The sequence below is a fragment of the Acomys russatus genome, chromosome 4 (assembly GCF_903995435.1).
Source record: "Acomys russatus chromosome 4, mAcoRus1.1, whole genome shotgun sequence".
Taxonomy (NCBI): domain Eukaryota; kingdom Metazoa; phylum Chordata; class Mammalia; order Rodentia; family Muridae; genus Acomys; species Acomys russatus.
In genome coordinates, this window is record NC_067140.1 from 12134110 (window position 1) to 12154130 (window position 20021).

Genomic DNA, 20021 nt, shown 5'->3' on the forward strand with positions numbered 1-20021 from the left:
GAAGAAGAAAGAAGAAAGAAGAAGAGAAGACGAAGAAAAAGAAGAAGAGGAAGAAGAAGAAGAAGAAGAAGAAGAAGAAGAAGAAGAAGAAGAAGAAGAAGAAGAAGAAGAGAAAGACTTACACCTGTTTTCCCCTGCCATCATAGTGCTCATGACTGCCAGTGTGTCTTCAGCAAAGCCTTAAGGTGAGCTCTCAGGGGCTAGGAGGAATGCAGCAGCTGTCCCACAGAGCCAGCAGCTCTGCCTACTGAGTTTATTGAGATTTCACTGCTGTGTCTTTTAGTTTTCCTTCCTCTTCTCTAACAATCAGGCTGTTGCTCCCTTTATTTACCTCCCCCGCAAGCCTGTTTCCCTGGAACAGCAGGTCGCCCTCTTTTTAAACCCTCTGAGCTCCAGGAATCAGACAAAAAAACTTATTAAAAGTTTTCATACAACTTCAGCCACTGGAGGAAAATGTGGGGCTCTCCCTTGGAGAAAAGACAAGAGGTCTGTGTGTGCTCGGCATCACTTCAGCCACTGTCTGGGCTCTGCGTGGTGCAAGAGAAGGCAAGCTTTCTAAACAGCGGGCCTCTGGATAAAATAAGAAGGAGTTCGGAAGGGGTATCTGGTCACCAGTTACCAAGTAGATCTACACCCGGCACCTACCAATTCAGACACACATGTGGATATCAATATATAGCAGTGAGACATGGTCATGTCTAACGGGCAGCGCAAATTCACACTTTGCATGAGTGTAACTCTTACATGGTCTGTTCACTGTTTTACGTGTTTCCATCATTCTCACAATCACCCACTGAGATAAGCACAATTATCCCCATTTTCTGATGAGGCTCAGAAAAAGGATGAATTGTTTTCCCCAAAGACACAGAGAAAGAAGAAGGCTAAGCTTTCCCGTCTCTGGAGGTCTCCGGAGCTTCTCATGAGGTCGGTTCTAGCAAGCTTTCCTAGCAAGGAAGAGTGAACTCAGATCTGTGCATGAAATTGAGATTCATCATATAATCTGCGCATTAATTATCAATTCCCTGTAAGATAATATAACCACCATAGCTACTGCCCCATGCCAACTATTTTATATGCATCACCACAAAGCTTACAAACCCCTGCCAGCTGGTAGAATCGTTGACAGACAGGTGGTAAACCAAGGCTCAGGAAGGTACAATAACTTGCCGGAGAAATACACCGGAGACTTGGCTCTGCTCTCCAACTCCGCTGTCTACTTCCTTTCCAACATCCTGGGTGACCTAAGATAAAATATACTGAAGGTCAAACTATTCCTTTACGATGCACTTGATCTTTACAATCCAGAAGCCTCTTTTGAATCTCGCACAGTGTTGAAATAAAAAAAAAGACACTGCCCTGGAAATGGATGTAAGCTAGACTGAGGCTCAGGTTTGGCCAGTGAACAGTCATTTGGCAGAGTAAACCATATGACCTCAGGAACTGGGTGTGCTTCTTTAGCATGGGGGAGCTTCAAAGGAACTCCCTGAAGGTTAAATGGGACAGTGGCTGGCTCGGACACATTGGGCCATGGTTTCTGGTGCATGTGTGGGTACTGCGGGTATTTTTTTTTTAAATCATCAATTATCATTTTCTTTCAAAAACAGGAAACCCTGGGGAGACCATCTGACTGGCAGCTATAAGTTAAGTTAACTATTACTATAAAGGCAGAATACATGGCCTTCAATTAAAGCCAGAAACCATGGCTCATTCACCCATAGTGAGATGACACTGTGTAGAGTAATTGAGTACAGCACAAGATAGGCAGTGAACAGGATGAAAGCCCAACCCTCATGAAGCATAAATTCTAGTAAAAATAATTACAAGGAAAAAACCCACCAAGATAAATCAGGAGATCATTTCCAAGCCAGTCATTGCTATGACTGAAGCAACGAAGCTCCCTGTATCAACTGACTGACAGCCAGATATACCTACATACCAAGAGTCACCTGACTGGACACAGGTCCCCCAAGGTAAGTGATATGTCTTCCCGCTAGCAGCTTTCAAAAGTCCATATCCATCAAAGTCACGTGGAAGGGGGGGGCGTTTAAACATGTGTTGCTGAGCCCCAGCCTACTGGTTTGAACTCAGTACTCCTGGAGCGAATTCCCAAATCCAAATCTCTGGAAAGCCTCCATATGACACATTGAGAAGCACGTCCATGGAGAAACACCACAATGCCAGAAAAGAAAAAAAATAGTGAGGCAGGAGGGGAGCAGGACAGACAGTCCAGTCCTCTCCGCTTGTCAGACAAGCTCCTATCACCACTCGCTATCTGAAGAACTCAGAAACCAGAGAGCCAAGGAGCCAGTCACTCCTGCGCCTCCTGCATCTCAGGGCAGTAGAAAAAGAGTTCCACTAACCCAGTTACTTCCTGGCCTCATTACAGATGAAAGGTGCTGATGGTGCCCCATGGTTTCTGGTCCCCAGGTGCCGCAGCATCCCTTACAGGACCCCTCGACCTCAGCCATAGCCCCACGAATCCTCCCTTTGACGACGGTCTCTTCAGACATGGACGTTAAAGTGTGTTTTTCTTTAGCAGCCAACTTTTCCGAAATGAACAGAAAGCTATTGTGTTTTTTCCTAAGGGAAGATCTATAAAATGAAGGTCAAATGTCAGATAATCTTTTTTTTATTATTCGTAGAAATGAGTTGCATATGCAATTTTCAGATATTGCAGAGCATATGCAAAGTGTTCACACTGAACGGAGTTTGAGGCCTTGAAATAGGCCCTAGAGCAACTGGCTCACCCACCCTGTATATCCAGAAAATTTCTAATTCTTTATGGACAATTAAGGTCCCATATCATTGGAAACGCCTCCACCCTAGATAAATGGTGTAGTGGTTTGAACAAGCATGGCTCCCTTGGGCTCATATATTTGAATGCTCATTGGAACTGTTGGCAATGAGGGGGGGGCGTGGCCTTGTGAATGAGGTGTCACTAAAGATGGGCTTTGAGGCTTCAGAAGCCCATGCTATTCCTGGTTAGCTCTCTCTACCTTCAACTTTTAAATAAGGTATAAGCTCTCGGCGGCAGCTGCAGCTTCATGCCTGCTGGCCTGCTGGCATGCTCTCTGCCATAATGACCATGGACTCACTAAAAAACAAAAAAACAAAAAAAAACTGGGGCCCCCAAATGAAATGCTTTATTTTATAAGTTGCCTTGGTCATGGTGTTTTGCTACAGGAATTAAAAAGTAACTAAGACAAATGAAAACAACCTGTCAACCTCATAATGTTCTTCTTGTGCTTGCTTACATTAACAGGGCCTTGCTACGTTCCCGGAACTCATAATACCACCAAGAAGGGACAGCATTTTCTGAGCACTTTCCATGAGCCTAACCGTCGGCCGAGCACTCTGCCTGTATCACCTCATGATCTGTCACCACTGCCACTGACAGGCCATCATCACCATTAGCCTCATTTCCTAGATGACCAGATGGAGGTGTTCACAGGACTCAAAGTGTTCAAGGTCAGAGTGTATGATTGAGACGACCGTTAACTGGAGCCCAAAGTCAGCGCTCTGAACTGAACGCGCGCTCCTTACACACCTGTGCATTTCTTCTTAGGAGAGCAGATGGACCATCTGTGGCTGACCAGACTCCACAAGGAAGCCTCATCCCAGAACTGAGAGGCATATTAGGGACTGTGCCTGAACCCTGTGGTGGTCACCACTGAAACTGAGAGGCACGCTCCTGTTCTTTATTTCCGGTCTCACACTGCAAGAGTCAAGAAAGTAGGGAAAGGATTGGGCATCTTTAGAAAAATCCAAGATAAACATCTATATGCCTCTCCTCTCAGAATTAGGGGCCTTTTACAGGAAAACCTGCAACATTCAGCTCTAGCTCCATCTGTGAACTCAAAGGTAACCCCACCTGATGGCGTGAGCATCATCTTCTCCTTTGTTAAACTGGAGGAGTCATCTCCTGCCCAAGGAAACACATTCTGAGTCTGCTGGAGCTACAGAGGACCAAAGGCCATAGCCTGCGGTTTCGGGGACACAGCTACCCTCAGACACTGCCCCCCCAGTAGAAACAGTGATGTAAAATCTGACTTGGGTGTGAGGGTTCTCCCCACGTAATGCTGCTATTTTAAGACTAGAAAAGTCAAGTCACTTGTAGAAAGCAGGGCTCCCTGCACAGACAATGCCTCTCTCGTCAATACTTCTTACTGCCATTAAAAAGAAAAGAATCTTCTAACATTCAGTACCATACATTGGTTAAGAGCACAGACATTGGCGTGGACTGATTTGTAGCCAAAGTCCTTGAGTCTCCGTGATATCAAATTTCCTACATGACATATGGGAATATCATGTTTTTCTGGTTGGGTTAAAAGATGTAAATGGTAACCTAAAATTCTCCCCAAAAATATTCCCATGGGCATTTCTAAAGGCAGGCTTTAAATCGAGGGATTTTAGTAGAGCTAGTGCCCCCCCGCCCCACCCCCAGGATGAAGTTAGCACAGTGAGCGCACAAAATAAATGAGGAAAAAGAATGTAAGTTGACTGCTACCGTCAGATACTACAGCCTTGAGTCAGGTGGGCTCAAGTCCTGACTCACCCACTTGCTAGCCGGGTGACCTCAGGCCCCGTGTTGACACCTGTGTTCTTCAGTTTGGATCACAAATGTGCCCACAGCCTAAGACTGTTAAGAAGATGGGTGAGTGACAAGTAGTACAGCCCTTGACAACCGCCTGGCTTATTTTAAGTTCCTGAAGTATGCAAGAGTGTCTGTGCTCCCTGTTTGGCAGTCACTTCCCCTCCTGCACTTATTCCCAGGACGCTCACTCTGAATTCTTCATGCTCTGAGACACACCCTGGTGCACCTGTGTTTTTCATAACTTTGGAATCCGGTCCCTATTATTATCCCTCTATCATCCATCATTTCACCAAACAGTTTGACATCTTGTCTTCTCGACTTCCCATTCCAATAGATGCCAACACCTCGTCTCCTCTGTACGCTTTGGGTGCTTAGAAGTCTTCATGCCAACAAAGTCAGGCCCCCTAATGTCACATCCTAATCTAGACTGTTCTGATGGGCATGCAGCTATAAATGAGCAATGGGGAAACACTGCTTCATGTCCTGGTCCTGGGGATTTGACAACTCATTCCCTATGAGGGGGGAAAATGATAGTATAAAATGACAAGGTAGCTCAAAAGAACAAAGGTGTGTTTTTTTTTTTAATATGTCTAAATTCTATCAAAAATCTTAAATAATTTGATTTTCATGAAAAAACATTTTTTCTTTAAATCCTAAGGTCAGAGACATACAACTATCGGCCCTCACGTGGAAGTTAGGGGGCTGGAGTGATAGCTCCACGGTTAAGAGCACTGCTGCTCTTCCAGAGGACTCGGGCTGGGCTCTCAACACCACAAGGAGGCCCATAGCCGTGAGTAGCTCTGGTTTCAAGGGATCCAATATCCTCTTCCGGTTTTCATTGGCACTGCATGAAAGTGGTACACATACATGGGCACAAGCAAAAAACATCCACACACAGAAAATAAACAAGTTTTTTTTTTTTAACATGGAAGCTAAGCAAGACATAGCAGTTCCTGCTTTTAAACGTCAGCACCTGGGAGGCAGAGGCAGGAGGATCACAAGTTTAAGACCAACACGGGCTACATAATGAGTTCTAAAGTTAGTCTAGGCTACAAAATGAAATTCTTTCTCCAAACTAAAAGTCATAAAAGAATAAAAAGGAGCTGGGTGACGACGATTCAGTTGGTAAAATGCTGGCTGTGCAAGCATGGAGACAGGAAGGTCCTTAGCACCCATCTTTTAAAAAGAAAACATTCCAGCCACAAAGGTGTGCACCTGTAACTCCAACACTGACAGGCAGATCCCTGGAACTTCTTGGACCGACAGTCTAGCCAATTTTAAGTCTCAGCTTCAGGGAGAAACCCTGTCTCAGTAAACAAGGTGGAAGGTAACTTGGGGTGAAATTCAACATTGACCACAAACTTCCCCATGTGTGTCCACCTGCCCCGCCACACACACACACATAGAAAGAAAGGCATTCACACAGACACACACACACAGGCAGAGAGAGAGAAAAGGAAGGAGGAGGGAGAGAGAGAGGAAAATAAAAGAAGAAGAAAAGAGAAGAGAAGAAAAGAAAGAAACATAGAAGTCACCAGGTCATTAACAGATACAAAAACTGTCCAGGCTTACCACCACCCTCAAACACCAAAGACGTAAGTCAAAAGGCTTTATAAGGACCCATATGACCCCAGAGGCAAAGGCTGCTCCATCTGCTGTGTCTAAAAGGTAATGAAATGACATCTATTCCCTGGAAGTCCTGAGAGGGAGCTAGGTACAGAGGGAGGGCAGCTGTCGCACCTCACAAGTCCCTCCACAGATCCTCCTGAGCTCCTACTCAACCGCCTCCATGTGTCTGCAGCAGCCTCTACCTCTCTCCTGAGTGACGCAGCTGGCCTGGGCTCCTCTGAGAAATCCTCATTACCACCCTAAAAAGGGGGCCTTCTAAGTAGGAAACAAAATCCGAGTTGATTTTTGAAAAGACAACTGGAGAAAAATAGCAAACGCATTCTCAATCCTTACCAACTGTACGTTACTAGCAAATTCTGAACTCCATGGGGATCATTTAAGGTGTCTCTTTATCCCTGCGTGAGTATGTGTGACTGTGTATTCGTATGCGCGTGCACATGATGGTGCCCTTCGGAGGCCAGAAGAGGGCATCAGACCCCTGGAACTGGAGTTATAGGAGATTGTGAGCTGCTTGGTGTGGGTTTGAGGGAACTAAAATGGGATTTCCTACAAGAGCAGCAAATCCATTTAGCCACTGAGCCATCTCTCCAGCCAGCAACCCCAGCATCTCCTCTTAAGAGACTAACTTTGGCCTTGAACTATTATTTTTTTTAAAAAAGTATAATTGACACCTATCTTCTTCTCTATCAAAACTTAGCAACTTGTCTTTAGCAAATCTACTTTAAATATATTTCTCTTTTCTGAAAAAAAAAAATAGGATATTATAGACAAAGCCAAAATTCCCTTACCCGGCATCCTACATCCATTTCTCCCATGTCTTTTCTAAGAGGTGATGCCATCCACCCATTGAGCCTAATGCCTCGATTATTTTAATATTCTTCAATGATTGCTACTCATCTGCTTGTTACACCTGTAAGATAAGCTCTGTTTTCTGCTCACAGGAGAGGATGTGGCCTTAAGGATGCTGAGTTTGGTCCATAAACTGAAGCACTGGTTGCCTATAATATTCCTTAAGTAAATGTCATAAGATCATCTGAGATGCCACCGTAAAAAGGAAGTGGCATTAAAAAAAAAAAAAACATGGACTGCAGCTACAATACAAGCAGGACTTACCCAGTGTTGGCATCTTGCGTAGCTACGCATGCCAATAATGAACTCAACAGAAAAGGCCAGACCAAGGTAGACTTCACCTGACTTGACTTGCATGTGCACCTTACTTTAAGGGAATTATGCTTTTCAACTTAATAAATCAAGTACTGGTAGAAATCTGGTAACAAGCAAACAGACTTGGTCACATGCTCTAAAACCATGCCACTGGCGTCCGTAATAAAATGATAACAAAGAGCACACCTAATTAGCCAGGTGTCCATCAAGCATGGCTATGTCAAAGCAAGAAACAGTGGGTCAAACATGTCTGAAACATAAGACATGTCATAATCTGCTGTCCTCCACTTAAACACTGGGGACTAACATGGTTTTTAAAAAATGTCTGAGCCCAAAGCAATGAGCCTAAAGCAAAATTCTATGTGAGATAAAGCAAGGACAGGGGAGGAAGGATCCAAAAAAAGGCAAAAAGAGAAGTCTGGTGTTGGAACCCAAAAACTATGGGTCACAAAGGGATGCTCCTGGACCAGCATCTGGAAAGGTGACCTTGGAAGGAAGAGGTCAGTGGAACCCCATAGTCTTTGAGAGAGCAGATGGCCAGTGTGTCTTCTGGTATAAATGAGAGCTGTTAAGTTTTTTGAAGTGAGTGAAAACAGGAGCAGAACTGAGAAATGCACCAGCGAAAGCAATATGGAGACTGTACACAAGGGGACTTAAGTGTATGCTCAATGCTTTATACAGGGAAAGGTAAAGACAATGCGGATAAGAAAATTGAATTTATCTACTTCACTTTTAAAATGACTCTGGATATAGTTTTCCAACTAACAAACACTTTAAAGTACATGTACAGTTTTTTATAGGCAGCGGTGACCTTGAAAACTCTGGAATTTGCTCAAATTAGTTGCACTCTTCCACTAAAAAATGGGATCACGAAGGTCAAGCCCAGAAATACTACTTTGCTACTTGGAGTAGACACCTTTTGGGTAGAAAATGTAAAAGCCACATTGGTAAGTCTATCAGAAACATGTGCCCTGGCCTTGAGTTAGAAGCAAGGGGTGGCCCCACGCTGTTAAGGGCTTCGGCACGGTTACGTTGTGCATCTAAATAGTTAAAAACTCTACGTCCCCTACTTCCAGTAGGGCCCTTGGTTCCTGAGTAAACCCAGTTAAAGTGTCCTGAAGATAACGCAATGAGAGCACTAGAGAGCTAGCCTCTGCTGTGTCCATGCAATTTTGTTTAGGGAATGATAACCATGCTGAAACAGAGCCAGCTGAGATACAGGGAGGCAGCTGGCAACATGGCTGGCCCCTGGAGGGCTCGAAGCTTTGGGAAAACCAGCGACCGTCCCTCCCACGCTCAGCTCACTTCTGATTTGAGACACTTTAGAGTCTTTGCTTGATGTCTTCCCACACATACACCCATTCACACACTCCATATCACAACCAGTGAAACTGAAGAGATGGTAGGTGGACATCAAAGAGAAGAAAGCTGTGCTGAATAAGTTAATGACAGCTAAGACATCTAGAGCTCAACATCTGTAAATAGGGAAAAAGTTAGACTCAACACTGATATGGCAGAACAGCGTATTGCCCATGACCCTGACATGGCATGTAAAGTTGTACCAGCGCCATATAACCACGTGCACCATCCCTGACCTAGACATCATAGAAACCATTAAGCTCCTCGCCTACCTCATTAATAGAAGTGTCCCAACCTCACACAGCCAGATTTAGGGGCACTGAAGAAAACAGGGAAGCAATGAGAAATTGCTCTAAAATTCCTACATCACAAATGAAAGGCCAGCCAAACAACTCCTGGGATGCATAAAGGGTAAATTCAAGGCGTATGAAAACACTCCTCTGGTGTCATTTCCTGGTCTCCAGTGTGAAGATGGCAAGTTTGACACGTGTGAGCCTCTATAAGTGTGTGAGCTAATTCCTATGATAAATATCCAAAAATAGCATGTACATGTGTCTATATGGGATACTGCAGTCTAATGTATATTAATAACATTATTGTAGCATGTTATATGAAATAGTATTGTTATTGCTATTAATAAAATTTCAATATAATAATGTAACAATTTCAGGTAATTTAACAAAATGATTATATAGTTGATAATGTTGATAAATATAATTATAACATAATGTATAAGTGTAAACAAATAGAGATATAGGACAAACATATATTTGTATATATTTTAACATATACATATATTTTTTAGTACATTGTATTGGTTCTCTGTCTTTGGAGGACCCTGACTAATACAACACTTCTGTACAATTACCTCTCCTTGAGTGTAGGCTGGACCTGGTTCCTTCCTCTTTCAAATGGAACACAGTAAAAAGTAATGGGATGTCACTTTCAAAATTAGGTTACAAAGGACTATAACTTCCACCTTGCACAGGCGGTCTCCTGCCCTAGTCACTCAATCTGCCTCAATCAGCTGCTGAGCTGCCAGCTGCCTCATGCTGAGAATGGCCCATGTGTGAAGGAATGGAGGGCAGCCCAAGAGAAACTGAGGTCACCAGGGAATAGCTGAACCCCACAGCAACCCTGTGGGAAGGCAGGGAAGCAGGGCCTCCTCCAGGCAGGCACAATCCTGGACACGTTGACTGAATCCCAGTGAGGGGTTCAGTCCAGAGGAGCGAGCACACTAGCTTCCTGCAGCAAAGGAATAGTGAATTGACAAACCCAGCCTGTGGCACAGCAGTAAAAATTGCAGTACCCTTTTAGGGTGAGACTGCGTTTCCCCCCACCCCCTGCCCTTTTTTTTTTTCTTGAAAGGTGTCACCCAGTGAACGCTGGCAGGGGTCCCCAGCATGGATTTACACATGGAGGAGCCAGTTCCTAGATGCCTAAGGAAAGAAGAAACCGTGACATCAATTTCTAGGCTGTACTAATTTAAGCTCAGGGTGCGACAATGTGACAAACATTTTAATTAGATTAATAAGTTCTCACATTCAAACCAATTTTATAAGATCCAAGAGACAAATGATTGTGGATATATGCTGTTTAGACGTCTTCCTTTTCAATCCCTAACTTTACCAGACATTTCTGTTTTGTCTGATCTAGGCTACTGCCCAAACAAGTGCACATCATCACCACCCCCTTGTTTTCCCCCTATGTCTTCAGGTCTCTTTAAATAACACCCAGATGTATGTTTGAGTCAGAACACCTAGAAGCAAACTGGAGATCCAGCCCTACTGTCACAGAGAAACAAGGACCCTCAAAGATGTCTGCAGACAGCGAGGAAGGATGAGGTGTGAAGATTCACTGCCCAAATTGTCATTGTGTGAGCAGAAAAAAAAAAAAAAGGTCACCATTATGGCCATGTGAGGAAGTCAAGGCCATCCAACCACAGGTACTCTCAAACAGTTTTCTGCTTGCTGATGTGAGTTCGCTTATGAATTCACTCATTAACTCATTCATCTGCGCTCAATAGCGAATGGGCAGACAAATGGCCATTTTGAGATGAATACACGACCACCTGCCATGCAAGAGGCATGACTCACAGAAGCAGATTCTGTTCTCATGACCCCTTCTAGACCCAAATGGGACAAAAAGAGAGTGATGCCTGGGGTGTTCTGAGAAGCAGGCTTGGAAGGTGCTCAGGGTCAGGTGGGCATGAGGCCTGCAGCCCGTCTGAGGTGAATACAAGGTTCAAGATGGCAAAAAGGTCAAGACTCAATAAACACTGACTTAGGTTCAGCATGACAGTCAGGCGTGGTGGTGCACGAAGCAAAGAAAATCCTATTTCCAAAACGAGCGGCTGGGGGTGGAGTTCAGCAATGCAGCACTTACAGGTGCAAGGCCCTGGGTTTGATCCCTAGAATGGGGACACACACACACACACACACACACACACACACACACACACACATCACATGCACACACACTTCCAAAGAGTTGATGGAAGCCCCGAAGAAAGATAGAAAACCAATACAGAGCTTTTCCTCTCAACCGTACAGCGTATATCTTGGCTAAAAACACGGGGGGCCACAAAGCTCTACACTTGTCTTTATGTGGGGAGCATATATGTTTCTTGCTGCTGAACAAGGAAAGAAGTGCGTGAGTGACTAGTCTTCCCCTGGCCCATGTCATATCCTCCCACCAAAGGATATTCCCACAAAGCACGGCATCTTCAGTACCGGCTGGCTTTGCCAAGCAGTATTCAAAGAGAGTGTTCCAACCTTCACTGCTCAACAATGCACAATGCTATCTAATTGCTTGGGTTCTTTGCCAAAACTCAATAGCCTCAAACATCTTAACTGTTGCCAACTTGATGAGTTGGGGGGCAACTAGTTCACAGATTTAATTCATAGATTAAAGAAATTAAAAAAAAAAAAAAAGTCAGACCTTGCAAGTATCCCATGCAACAAAGTATTTTAGAAACTGATGAGAACTAAGTCGCACCGATGCCATATCTACTTGGGTCCCCAGCGGGCATTCCTGCCCTACAGATATGGAAGCAGAGAAATGGCCCATCCTGGTCATACCACACAGTTCAGCCAATTTGAAAGCTCGCATTGAAGCAAACAGCTTAATGATTTAGTTGGATATCTCTCTGGCATGTTCTGCCAATCCCTAGAGTTAAACAACCACGACCACCTCCCAGGGGCCAAGTGTTTCCACCATTCCAAACAGTGTTCTCATATCTGCTTGCTGAAAACTCCTGCCCTATGCCCAACCGGCATAACTGATGTTCCCTCTTTCCACAGGTGTGCCTTTGTGCAATGTGAAAGCCATGTGGCCGCTTTAACTTAGCATGTGATTCTTGCTTTGGTCTTAGCATATATCTGAAATCCATTCCCTTTTCTCAGTAGCAACATCCAACCAGGTGAATTCACCAGTTGATGGGCATGTGACTACAAATGACACTTCTGTGAGCACTCACGCACCTACCTTTCTCTGGACTTGTTTTCATTTCTGTCAGGTAGGCTCCTAAAAGCACGAGAGCTTCATCCTATGAGAGGTGCAGGTTTCACGTCTTAAAGAAATTGCCAAACCAACCACCAGAATGTTCTTACTCTTTCCCTCCAGCACCCAATTAAAAAAATTTTAAGAGGACTAGTCAAGAAACACAGAGGCCTCTGATCACATTCCACCCAGATGCAGAGGTTGGGTGTGTGAGGCATACTTCAGTCAGCAGTCTAGTGCGGGAAACATCCACGCCACAACCCTGCAGTGTACATTTACCACTGCCTCGCTGGCGAAGGACCCAACGGGGCTGCTGAGCAGCCCTCCTGGGCACCTCCATAAGAAAGGCCAAGGGGAAATCACATTGAAATCTGGGGGCAAAAACAGGTCCTGTCACTATTTATTTACTCACAATTTTCCTTCCATCTCTCCGCCTTATTTGTTCTAATACATTGAGATCCCCTTCCATCAGGCCCAACAGGGGGTCCTGTGGCCGAGCATCCTCACGTGAGCTCCTCTATCCTCTTTAGAACCTCTGTCAGCCAAAGGCATGAAATAAATTGCGGTCTCTTGTTTGTCTGTCTGTCTCTGTGTCTCTGTGTTTGTGTCTCTCTGCCTCTCCCTATCTCTATTTCTATCCATCTCTGTCTCTCTCTCTATCTTCCCTATACATAAAAGCACTCAGCAAGCCCACATCAATTTTATGGCCCTGCCCAGTCACCCTGGTTTCCCTGAACCCAATGTTATGGATCAGAGATTACCACTGTCCCTTTCAACTATATCTGATTGGTATTAATCCTTTTAAAGCCCAAGGTTTCTTCCTCTCCAACTCCATTTGAATCCACTTTCCAAGGTGCCATAAGGCACCCCAACTCCTTTCTCGTATGCACATGGTGCTGGCTCCTAAGCCTGATTCTGTCCTGAGTTTGCAAATCCCATAAAACCTGTTGGGCATGGCTTGTTTTCATAGGAGGGTTGTTGCTGTTGTTGCTGTTGTTGCTGTTGCTGTTGTTGTTGTTGCTGTTGCTGTTGTTGATTGGAATGCCACAACCTACTATACATTTTCTTAGTCTTTGCTTATTTATCAACTTCACAAACTGTCATTTCTTCCACTGCCCCAGAGTACCACACACTTTATGTCTAGGGTTCAGAAGAGGCACAAGCAGAGGCACGGGCCACAAAGGAGGTGGTAGGAAGGGAACAGTGATAAACCCAAATACTTTAGCATGATGACCAATTGCATTTTTTAAATGGGTGCCAGGTCAACAGTCAAAATGCGCTTAAAACTAGGCACTCCTTTTACAAGCCCTGGAACAACCAAACTGACTCCTGTCATGGGCTAGGACTTTCCATTTGAAATCTCTTTCTAAAAACAGTGACAGGAAATTGAGGCCCTGAAAAGCATCATGAAAATCCAGCCACCTCCCTGTCAACACTTCATTTAGCCTGACATGGGCACCGCTGCCCTGGCTTGGGTACACACAGGAGCACACACAAGAAGAGTAACACTGATCCCCCATTCTGGATGGAGTAACCCCCCCACCCTTTTTCTCTCACTCTCATGCAACTTCTTGTTTGGTCCCCCACGAAATTCAGTGAGGTGGCTCTAGTTACCCTCACTTTGCAGATAAGAGGTGGAGGTCTGAGAAGATAAACAGCCTGTCCAACCTGGCACGGCTAATACAAAAAGGCAGACATGGGATTCAAACCAGGAACGTTAGGCTCCAATCCTCACTCTTTTCTCCAAGCCATACTGCCTGCCTCCCGAACACAATGGCCCCTTCCCCATCCTGGCTGCTGCGAGACTCCACCGTCCCTTCTTCATCATCGTCAATAAATATTTATCAAGGACCACTGCCTACATAGCCATGCTGTTGTTTCCACAGCAACACGCAGTCGGAGAGTCATGGGAGTATCCCATGCTTGAAAGAGCGATGCTGTAATGGCCTCTGATCATGGCTCTGAAAGGTGACAGTTACACTACTACAAGAGAGGCCATCTCAGCTGGCAGTGTGACGCCCGTGGACACTGTGCTTAGGATAAACAAGAAGAACTGGAATAGAAGAGAAAGCTACAGGCTGTCACCCAAGGAGGCGGTCAGCATTTATTTTGTTGGAACAGAATCAAAGGCAGGTTTTTCATAACAATTGTTCTTTTACTAGGGAACAAATCAAGCAATCCAGGACAGAAAGTAAAATTCAACTGTACTGAAAACAGTTCCCCAGAGATATCTCGGAGCAATTATCAAGTTAAATGACTACATTGCTTACAACTGCCACCCCGAGTCAGGCCCCTTTAAGATTTGGTTTTAATTTGCAGGACTGAAACCTACTGATAAATGGCCTAATTGTCCCTGTATCTGTTTACTTAGTTGACTCCTTCCCTCATCCCAAGTCATATTTTGCTGTTTACTTACTATTACCAAAGTTTTTTTTCTTTTACTATAATTCCTCACACACACACACACACAAAAAAAAAAAAAACAAAAAAAAACAAAAACTGTGGTCTCTCCTGAAACACACGTTAGAGTGAGGAACAAGGAAATTGCCTTTGATGACAGCTCCCTACTCTGACTTTTGGACTCTGTGACCAACAGTTATAGCAAATCCCGCCACCCCTCTATGTCCTAGATGTAAGCTTACAAATTGAAATTGCTCTGGAGACCAGGGAGCTTCAGATCAAAGGAATATGGAGGATGCACTACTGAGTTTTAAAATGCATTATTTACTCCGACTTGTGGAAAGTTTAAAATAAGATACTTCAAAAGAGACCAGTGCTATAATCACACTTATAGCAAATTTGGATTCCAACAATACCACCATGGGGAATAAAATAAGAAGATAAGTCCGTTTTAACAAATCAACAGTTGCAGAATCAACGCATCGACAATTACAGATGTTCATAAGGAAAACCCCGGAAGAATCCAGTTTAAACGATCTACTTAGCATTAATGTAGAGAGATGATAATGTTATGTATAGAAAAAGATCCTCATGTCTATAAATGAGCAGAGCTTAGAACGCACCAAGTCACCAAGACAAGCTAATCCCACTCCTTCACGGAGCCCAGGAACAACGCAGCCGCTTGCTAAATATACGCTATTGTAGCTTTGCAAAAGCTATGGGGCCAGGTAGAACCAAAGGAAACATATGGCGCCTTCACAGTCGATTTCTTCCCAAACTGTACTTCACGATGGCTTTTCTTCCCCGTGTGTTCCGAACAGCAAACAAAGAAAAGGTGCTTCCTCCTCACACTTCTCTAAATGTTTTAACAAAAGGCTGCTGAATAAACACATTACTCATTTAAAAAATTGAGCCGAAGTTCTCTCCCTGAGATGAAAAGAGGCTCGATTTGCATTTAACAGCTGTGGGCTAGCGCCACCTTGCGGGAGTATGAGGAACGGGCGGGCATTCAGCCCTGGACAGCTTTCTGGAGCCGATTCTAGGTTTACAGCTGCTACCCAAAAAAGGTCTGTGGAATGTGTTTGATCCTGTGGATATGTTTCTGCTGCGGGAACGTGAGTACTATTAACGCGTGACTGGCCAGCCAAGCCTTAGAAGACAGTAAAAATCGGAATCCTAAATCATACCCGGGTCCTCAGGACTGCCCCAAGCATCCTTCTGCCACCTCCCTAGCGTAGCACACCTAACACAGACCCCTAAAAGCGAGGGAAACAAGAGCTATGCAGCATCTTCAATATGATGATGCTGGGGCTGCATCTTTTCTCCCCCTCGTCCCAGCCTTTCATCTTCACACCTCTCAAAAGAGTGTCTCCCTCGCTCAACTTCCCTGGCATGGAAACAAGCTGTCCCTTCCCGAACATCCGGTGTCCAGTTTCCATTTTAACATCAAGCCAGGGATGAAAACCTAAAGACATTTCCTAGGGAACGTTACTCCGGCGGCGGTTCTTAATCTCAAACGCAGCCTGTTTAAAGACCTTCCCTTGCAGCAGGTCCGCGGCCTTCCTTGCTCCTTCTTCCTCCCTGGCTTTCTTCTGGGAACGCAGCGGTTGCTTAGCAATCCAAAGGGAACCCTTTCCCAAGTCCCGTGGACTTGCCTCAACGTGCCCCCCGACCCTGCAACAGCAGCTCAGTGTGGTCACTTCTGAAACCAAAGGTGCTAAGAAACTTCGTGGTGATTTCGAACTTAGAGGTACGCCTAAATCGCCTCCCCACCTCTCCTTCACTCTTCGGAGGGATTCCGGGATGGAAGCACTATCAGTGGGTTTTTGGTGACGAAAAAGACCTTCCGTAGTGGTCTCTTCGGCTCAACTCACCACTAGGATGACAGAGGGCACACTCTGGGGGAACAAGCTCCCTCTCTATGGGCAAACCGAAACACGAGTGTCCTGAAGTTTCCAGAAGCCCACTAGCTCACTGATCAAAACCACTCCACTTAAAGGGCCTTAGCGGGGTACCTATTACTCTGAATAGAACCATGAGGTGAGGGGGGGGGCTTTGCTGTGTGGATCATTCATAGATACACTCCCGTGGGAACCCCCGGCGGCTAAGGACAGGCTAAAGGGATCAGCAGCGTGTTTAGAACAAGACTGGATGCTCTTCAGCGTCTCCAAGGAGAACGAAAAAGCCACCGCCCTGGCAGCCTGGGCCTGCTAGGGACCTGTGCTCCCCACTCCAAGAGCGCGCAGCCCAGGAAGCTGCCCGGGTGACAGTACTCCGCGCCGGGCGAAAAGCGGCTCCTCATCCCGCCACCCCGAAACACTCGAGTGACAGGTTCCGACAAGTGGGAGGCAGCAAGTGGAAATATTCGTAACAACCGCGGAAAGTTTCTCCCGCCCGGGGGTGGGGAGGGAAGCAGCAGGAAAGTAAGGCGAAAAGGAGCCCGGAGGACCTAGCACAGGACTGGGCACGTCTGGCCGCAGCATTTGCGTCCGGAAGCTGGGACGGGACTCGGGCCACCCGGCCCCGGCATCCCCTGGTCACCGTGGCCAACTTTCTCCTCCCAAGCAGCGGGGAAGGACGCGGGGGCCGGGGAGCCCGGCGGACGCACTCACCTGCGGCGCTCTGCGCTCTGGCGCCGGGCAGCGGCGGCCGCTGCAGCCCCAGGAGCAGGAGCCGGAGCAGGCAGAGGGCGAGCGCGCCAAGGCTCCCCATCCGGGCGGCGGGCAGCTCAGCCCCTTCCCGCGGGCGCCGGGGCCGGGACTCGGGCGGGCGCGGGGCGGCCCGGCATCGCCAGCGCGGCTGCAGGCAGTGCGCGCCGCTGGGCTCCCGGGCTGGCTCCACTCGGGCTGCGGGAGCCAGCGCCGTTGCGCTCCGAGCCCAGGCGCGGCGCGAACTGAGGCGCGAGGCTGGGCGGGGGCGGGACGCGGGGGCTGGGGGGCGGTGTCCCCCGAGTCCTAACGCCGCCGCCGTCGCCGCCGCCCGCCCGAGCGCTCCGCCTTGGCCACGCACACACACCCTCGCGCGCACGCCGGCGCCTGGCACACGCCCGCGGCTGACACTCGCGGGCTCCCCCACGCACCCTCTCCCGGGCTGGCCGGCTCGGGGCGGCTCGCGCAGTCACGCGCGTACACACATCGCTCCTGCACCCACAGGATCCACGGGGTACTCGCCTCTTCGCCCCTCGCCACGCCACCCAGCCAAGCATCGTCTTCAGGCTACCCTGCGGGGGAGCAGGTAGGAGGTGATGGGGGAGGAGTGAAACCCGGAACAGCCTTTGAAGTAAGGGTGGGGAAACAGGTGCCTGGGGGCAGTGAGGGGAGGATGGAGAGGGAGCAGCCACAACTCTGGACGCTGTGGGGGCTTTAAATTGCTGGAGGGGGACGCTTCTTCTCAAAGCTGGGGACAGCAACTGAATGGTCTCCTGCACACCCTAAAATTCTTTCATAGATTCCTATTTCTCTGTCCTTCTCTCTCCCTCCTCACCCCACCCCCGCCCTTCCTCTTCCTCTACACCTTAATCACAGCATATTTCTCTTTCTCCTGTTCCTAACCCCACCTTACACACACAGGTGTAGGGATCTCTCCTGCTTCTCCAGCTGCCTCCCTTAAGAGATTGAATCATGCAGCCTTTTCCTTTTTCTTCCTTGTCTGTTGAACAAAGAGCTGGTTGGGGCTGAAAGCCTAAAAACCATAGATCACTGGGCAGTGCTGTCACAGCCCACAGGCCTGAGCTCAGGGATCCCGTGGAAAGAGACCACCACCAGGGGAGGGACGTGAGTCTTGTATATAAAAGCCATGGATAAGGAAGGACACCCAAAGATGCTGAAGGGACTCCTACTTTGTAAGCACTTTGCTACCTAGCCAAAGCCTTCCTTTGGTTTAACCAAATGCTCCTCCAACTCCCTTGTTGCAACCCCAAAGGACAGACTAATAGGAGTCCCTTGGAAACCAAACAGCCAGGGGCATCAAAAGAGGGGCAGCAGGGGCTCTGGGTTGGAGGTGCTTTGGCGGAGAATGTTGCACAGAGCTTCACAGGTACCCCAGGTCTGCCTAGGTGGACAATTTTTATTGAACACAAGTCTGTTTATGTCTTCCAGGCCACACTTGTAATTCCAGGCAAGTGCTTGCACCTGGCTCTGAAAGTCCTATCACCCCCTCCGCAGCCTTAACTTTCCTCAAGATAAATGGTAGCACCAGGTCATCCTAGGACCAGCGCGTCCCACATACCTGCCTGGTCAAAGCATGCTCCCAGGTATGAGGACCCTCTCTCCTCACCCCAACTCTCAATCCAGCTTCTCAGCCCTCACTCCAGGAAAAGGATTTGTGCTCTGTGTGTGGAGCTTGGGAGTTAGACTTTTTGCAAAGCTACCTTACAAGCCCTTAAAATGTTTGCTAATATTGAGCTGGGGTCTGGTGGCCCATGCCTTTAATTGCAGCATCAGGGAGGCAGGGACAGGTGAATCGCTGTGAGTTGAAGGCTAGCCTGGTCTACAAAGGACAGCCAAGACTACACAGAGAAAAACTCTGTCTTGAAAAGCAAAAACAACAGCAAAGATTTGCTAATATTGATGGTGGTGCACTGGACTGGATGCCACAGCCTTTGCTATTCACACAGGAAGGGCGGGCACCCTCTGGGAACGGTGGGAATGGAAGATCCCTTCTGCTTAGAGCTAAACTACCAACTGTTTGATCTGTCTTACCTCTAGCCAGGCCTCTGAGAAGAAACAGCTGTGATTGTCGTGGCTGATGGCAGGGGCTGACCCAGGAGGGATGGAGGTCTCTAAGCCATTAAGGAGTTTGGTGTTGCCTTTGTAACTTGTCCCAGCTCCCTTGAGCTCCAGCATCCCAAGTATAAAACAGCAGCTCTTAGGGCACCTTCTGTCCACACACCATCCCTCACCCCCTGAACCTATGCTACAGAATGCTGTGTCGCTGGAGCCAAGGTTCCAAAGTCTGAATGAGGAACACATGGCAAAAAAACAAAAAACAAAATAACTCCTATTTCTTGGTGACAGACTAACAGAACAGGACCTGATTATAGCATCACGTCTTGCTTGCCCAGGTGCAAGATCACAAACCAAGGTCTTCTTTCTTTTTTTTTCTTTTTTTTCTTTTTTTTCTTTTTTTTTTTTTTTTTGTCCAGACTTGTAGCTCCCAAGGCCTGTGCTCCACCTACTGACTGGCGATCTGGCCTCACTGCCACACTGCACCACCCGTTTCCTCTGCCTAGGAGATCCATCCTGCACCACATGTAAGTTTTCTCTTTGAGAAATTTGGCCAGCATACCTGTTGTCGAACCCCACCCCCCCCCCCCGCCACCACCACCACCACCATATATATGCACCACCCAGGAGATGCCGTCTCTGTCCTAGAA

The 20021-nt window shown here is 47.0% G+C and overlaps 1 protein-coding gene across 1 annotated transcript in view; it reads right to left on the reverse strand.

The window, feature by feature from the left end:
- Nucleotides 1-17392, reverse strand: part of Ptprt (protein tyrosine phosphatase receptor type T) — a 1134114-nt gene extending 1116722 nt beyond the window's left edge. Inside the window, exon 1 of the mRNA XM_051143721.1 lies at nt 17260-17392. Within this exon, the coding sequence (XP_050999678.1) occupies nt 17260-17359 (100 nt within the window). The 5' untranslated portion in view covers nt 17360-17392. The remainder of the gene's footprint in view (nt 1-17259) is intronic.
- Nucleotides 17393-20021: the final 2629 nt, after the last annotated feature.